The 6,000-nt window shown below is 41.6% G+C and overlaps 1 protein-coding gene across 3 annotated transcripts in view; it reads left to right on the top strand.

The window, feature by feature from the left end:
• Positions 1–5,122, top strand: part of LOC119961978 (sodium-driven chloride bicarbonate exchanger-like) — a 466,097-nt gene extending 460,975 nt beyond the window's left edge. For 2 of the 3 annotated variants that reach the window (XM_038789662.1, XM_038789663.1), the window contains one exon: positions 3,513–5,122. In XM_038789662.1, the coding sequence (XP_038645590.1) occupies positions 3,513–3,591 (79 nt within the window). In that variant the 3' untranslated portion in view covers positions 3,592–5,122. Of the gene's footprint in view, positions 1–3,010; positions 3,050–3,512 lie in introns of all 3 variants that reach the window. The other variant, XM_038789664.1, reaches the window with a different exon arrangement.
• The last annotated feature ends 878 nt before the right edge of the window (positions 5,123–6,000 follow it).

Raw genomic sequence — 6,000 nt, forward strand, 5'->3', positions numbered from 1 at the left:
GGCCGTGCAAGGGTCCTGGGTGCCACGGGCGAGGGGGGCCATGCCCATGAAAGGAGGTTGGAGAGGGGATTTGAAGAGTGGGGACATGCAGGGCAAATCCCCTCTCCAACCTCCTTTCATGGGCATGGCCCCCCTCGCCCAATATCAAGGGTAAAGAAGGCCCAGTTGCAGAGGCAGAAAGCGGGGTTAGCGCTACCAAACCTGCTGCACTACTACTGGGCTTTGAATGTGGAGAAGGTGAGACAGTGGTAGGAAGGAGAGGGGTTAGAGTGGGTTAGGATGAAGGAGGAGTCTGGTAGAGGGTCCGGCCTGAGTGCCATGGTGACGGCATCGCTTCGCTGTGCCGGAGAGATACTGGCGAGCCCCGTGGTCCATTCCATGATTAGGGTGTGGAACCAGTTGAGGAGGCACTTTAGGATAGAGGGAATATGGGTGCTGACACCCCTGTGTGGAAACCACAGGTTTAAGCCGGGGAGACGGCTGGCATGTATTGGAAGTGGAAGGTGGCGGGGCTGGTGAGGGTGAGGGATTTGTACTTGGAAGAGAGGTTTGCAGATCTGGAAGAGCTGCGGGAGAGGGTGGAGCTGCTGAAGGGAAACAAATTCAGGTATATGCAAGTGAGGGACTTTGCGTGGAAGGAATGAAGAGGGTTTCCTAAGCTGCCGAAGTGTCTCATGTTGGAGTGGTTGTTGCTCCGGATGTGGAGGAGGAGGGCAGGATTGGTAATATATATGGGTAGCTGGGGGAGCGTAGGTGGTGAGGATCAAGATTAAATGGGAGCTGGGCAGAGGAGATAGGATGGAGAATGTGGAGTGAGGTGTTGTCTTGGATAAATTCGACCTCCGTGTGCGAGGATGAGCTTGATTCAATTCAAGATAGTGTAGAGGGTGCAAATGACCAGGAAAGGATAAATGGGTTGTTCCGGGGGGGGGGGGGGGGGGGGGGGGGGGTAGATGAGTGTGAGAAGTGTGGGCGAAGACCAGTGAATCACGCACACATATTCTGGGGCTGCGTGAAGTTGGATAGATACTGGGAGGCGGTAATCGGGACACTTATCAAAGATTGTGGGGGTAGAATCATAGAATTTACAATGCAGAAGGAGGCCATTCGGCCAATCAAGTCTGCACCAGCCCTTGGCAAGAGGCCCCTACTTAAACCCACGCATCCATCCTATCCCAGTAACCCCACCTACCCTTTTTGGATACTCAGGGCAACTTATCATGGCCAATCCACCAACCCTGCACATCTTTGGACTGTGGTAGGAAACCGGAGCACCGGGAGGAAACCCACGCAGACACAGCGTGAACGTGCAGACTCCGCACAGACAGTGACCCAAGCCGGGAATCGAACCTGGAACCCTGGAGCTGTGGAGCAACTGCGCTACTAACCACTGTGCTACCGTGCTGCCGTGTAGATGTCAGGCCAGACCCAATAGTGGCGATCTTTGGGGTATCGTAAATGCTGGAGCTGATGGAGGGGAGAAGGGCTGATGTTGTGGCCTTTGCCTCTCTAATATTAATATAATGACATATTTTAGTGTCACAAGTAGGCCTACATTAACTCTGCAATGAAGTTACTGTGAAAATCCCCTAGTCGCCACACTCCTGGCGCCTGTTTGAGTACACAGAGGGAGAATTTAGAATGTCCAATTCACCTAACAAGCACATCTTTCGGGACTTGTGGGAGGAAACCGGAGCACCTGGAGGAAACCCACGGAAACAGGGAGAACATGTAGACTCAGCACAGACAGTGACCCAACCCGGGTCCCTGGTACTGTGAAGCAACAGTGCTAATCACTGTCCTGCTGTGCCTCTCTAATTGCCCAACAAGGATATTGTTGGATTGGTGGGTCGGCAATGCCACCAGGGTGGCGGCTTGGCTGTGGGACCTGTATGACTTCCTTCGGCTGGAAAAGATCAATTTGAGTTGAGGGGATCAGCGGAGTGCTTTGAGACACGATGGCGACTGTTCATGACAATGTTTGAGGAATTGTTCATCGTAGTAGGGAGGGGAGGGGGTGAATGGTGGGAAAAATTGCACAAAATATGAACTGTGGGGATATTGACAATGTTACTGATTTGTGTTTTTGTACTTTTGAATATGTTTAGAATAAAATACATTAAAAAAATATATATTAGTGTATTCATAAACTCAATTAAAGTTCATAACGATGGAATGTTCAAACATAGCATTTTTAAAGTGTAGAACTTTCTCTTTTCCCAGTGTAGATCTGGTTGAAAGTTCAAAGGTTAAACAAGATAAAGATTAAATTCTGGAAATATTCAGTACAACTGGCAGAATCTGTGAAGAGACGAACAGACGTCAGGATTTTGCGTTTTGGGTCAAGACCTCAATGTTGGAGTCAGGTGGGGTTTCTGAACATGCACTGTGGTGCGAAGTCATCAGGGAGTAGTTTTCCCTTGATCGGCCAACTAGTGGCTAGAATATGTGCTCACCTTCAATTAAGGATGTTAAGCAGGTTCTCAAAGCTGGTGGGCTAATCGGAGACCCTCTAGCACAGAGGGAGCGACAGCCTCCCATTGCAAATGTGGTATAAAAAATGGCAGAGCTACTAGGCCTCTATTGTGGTGGAAAAGCTCCTCAGTAGAGCATCTGCAGTTTTGGCCAGTTAGGCTGCGACCTCAGAATCTGCTTGGAGTGCTGCCGCTCTCCACCTTCCCAAACACTCTGATAAGTGGCCTTTAACTTACCAGGCTGTTAACTCTGTTTCTCTTTCCACACGATGCTGCCAAACCTACTGAATATTTCCAGCATTCTCTGTTTGTATTCTAATTTGATTTTGAGGTCAAAACTAGGTTGAATATAATTTGTCCAGCAAATTAGGTTTCCATGAGAAAAAGCCTGGAATTTGGGCACAAAAATGGTAACATCATTGCATCTTGTTCAATATACATAGATCATATAAGGAAGTGAGTACGATTGTGCTGAATGTCTGAAATAGGATAAACATCTCTCTTAACCTACTGTTTCATTCCATTTCTGTCATAAGCTCCCCTTCCTTACCTCTCTAGAAGCTAGTGCCCCAAAGGTAAGTCTGTCTTCCCTTTGACCTTTTTGTAATTCTCGTGTTACCTTGCACAGTTTCTGATATTCTCTAGCTACTCACACTGTTTTACACAAGCTGTGCAGAAGATACAGAACCAAATATAGGGTAAGAAATGTTAACGTTCATGAAAAATTAGGCACAAACAGCATGGATTGTTCAAAAAGATTACTCAAAATACAGTTTGATTGTGATCCGTCTGCACAGTTGTAGTGTAAAACTGATGTTTTTTTTGTTTTATGGTTTGCTGATACGGCAGATATGAGCTGCTCGCTTAAATGCTATTTTGAATGAAATAAGACTTGCGAATATGATTGCATTTGAATTGCAGTTTCCTAAACAGCCGCATGGATCATCTTATTTGTAGTCACTCCGTGTTTCATTTAGCTGTATTTTGACTTCAGAATATCTAAGCCTCAGCAAAATTAATATTTCCCTTTTCTTCCAGTTCACACGCCAATCATGAACGAAGAAAAGAGAAGAAAGCTGACTCAGGGATGGGTATTGATAGGGAAACATGTCTTTGATCTATTTTATATTCAGTTCCATGTTTACCTGCTCAATGAAAAAATAGTGACACATTTAATTATTCCATCCATTTCAATTCCAAGTTTACTAGTCTTGTAATATGACAATTTATCATTGGAACCAGCGCATAATAACTTATGAACAGTGTTTGGTGTTTGACTATATACTAATATATGTTGAGATTTTAAATGTGAAAGTTTTAGTGTATCAGGTGTGCAGTTGATATAAAAAAGCTGCAGTTTATTTGTTGTAACATAGTGGTCAAATATCTAATTTAGATTTTATATCTGTAATTTGAAAGTCAGTGTTTGTGATTTTACATTTTAAATATGTGGTTATCTACTTATTACCTTATATTGCTTTACAAGTTTATATTGTGCCCTTACTATTCAAAACTAATGAGTTACTTTTGGCGATATGTCCCATTCTAAAACTTGGGGCAAGATCATTGGCCGTTCACGCTGGAGGGATCCCGGTAGCGTGCGATAGATTTGTTGGGAAATCCCATTGAGAGCAGCGGGCCCAGAAGATCCTATTACTGGCCAACAGCGGGCTGTCTCCCGCTGCTGAGAAACACACTGCGGGGAGGCCAGAGAATCTCTTCCTATATGTTTTTGGATTCATTTGATGTGCTATGCAAGATGCATAGGCTTTATCTGGGAGGTATACAAGATGGCTATATGTTTCCACAGAATTATGCTTCTGTAAAACTAATATATTTTCCAGTTTATATCCCTTTCTAAATCTAATCTGTGTTACTTTAATACACCAAGCAAGATAACAGATGTTGAAGTAAGATCAAATAGCAATAATGCGATTTTACTTAATTCTGCAAGATTACATACATTGATCAAGCATGAAGTGTTTAGAATTTATTGTATCTCAATTATCTGATGCGAATCAATGATTTTGTAGTTGCAGGTACTCCCCAATGATAATACCATGGTTCTACTTCAAATTGCAATATTAAACTGGCTGCTTATTTTGCACAATATATGTAACTTTCAGCACATTTTCTCTGGATATTTTAAACCTTTTCAATGTTCTGAGAAAGAAATGAAACCAGCTATTCATTATGATTAGCAAGGGGTCCACATTTTGTTCAATCCAACAGGAAACCTGCCATTTTTCCTGTGAAATGGATGAAGAATAAAATATCTGTAATCTGTATACAAAATAAGAAGAATGTGCAAGTATTCTTGAACTTCTACTCAGCATTTCTCTGTAATGTGAAGTACACTTAGCATCGTACAAATTTTGTTACTTTAACTTAGAAGTCTCACTTTATTCATGGCATCATAAATCTTTTTAATGTATGTAAATTTATTGCTGTTTAAAATCTATTAACAAAATGAATTTTTTGTTCGTGAATCAATTAAAATATCTGTATATGATGGATAAACAGTATTAAAATTCATAAACCAATTTATTTTAAACTATTTTCTTGATGGAAAAGTTTGATTTAATAGCAAAAGCTTACTAACAGTGGTTGTTTTATGCAGAAATGTAAATACAGATTTACTCTAAGTAGACCAGTGTTGTGCATCTTTAATGCCTTCCTATATTGAATCGTTCTAATAGAACTGGCCATAACTTAATTCGTATACAATTCCTATTCTTGTAAAAGGTGATCAAATAAGGCAGGCAAATTTTAATGTTTGTATAATTTACTGATAAAATAACTTATATCACCATTGGGTTTTATTTCCACGAACTGAAACTGTTTGCTGAGACCTAATAAAAAAATAATCTTGTCAGTTATCTATCTGTTTTGAATTATGCTTACAGAATTCCTGTAGGGAAACAGTGGTATGACGTATTGTCACTGGACCAGTAATCCAGAGATGCAGGACAATGCTCTGGGGACCTAGGATAAAATCTCTGGAGATGGGAAAATTTGAATTCAATAAAAATCTGGAATTAAAAGTTTACTGATGACATGAAACCATTGTCGATTATCGTAAAGTCCATCTGGTTCACTAATGTCCTTTAGGGAAGGAAATCTGCCATCTTTACCTGATCTAGCCTACAGGAGTCTCTGAACTAGGACAATAAATGCTGGCCCAGCAAGCAACACCTATGTCCCATAAACAAATTAAAAAACAATAATCCTGAATTCCAAACAACATTTTTCCATGGGCAATACACAATTACTTGTGTATTACTTGTGACAAACACTATTACTTCTCATTTCTCACTACTTGTCCATCAATTGGTTTTGGATGAGCTAAAGTCATTGGGTGGAATTTTATTTCAGCAGATCTGATTGCATGGGAAGACCATAGCAGGTCAGGAACACATCTGTCAAAGAAGCAAGCTTTGCTGTGGCTCTTTAATACTTTAACACTGACAGGTTTCTGAAGCAATCAGGGAATGCCAGGCAGGATGTGCCAAATATGTCAACAGAG

This window comes from Scyliorhinus canicula, chromosome 2 (assembly GCF_902713615.1).
Source record: "Scyliorhinus canicula chromosome 2, sScyCan1.1, whole genome shotgun sequence".
Lineage (NCBI taxonomy): Eukaryota > Metazoa > Chordata > Chondrichthyes > Carcharhiniformes > Scyliorhinidae > Scyliorhinus > Scyliorhinus canicula.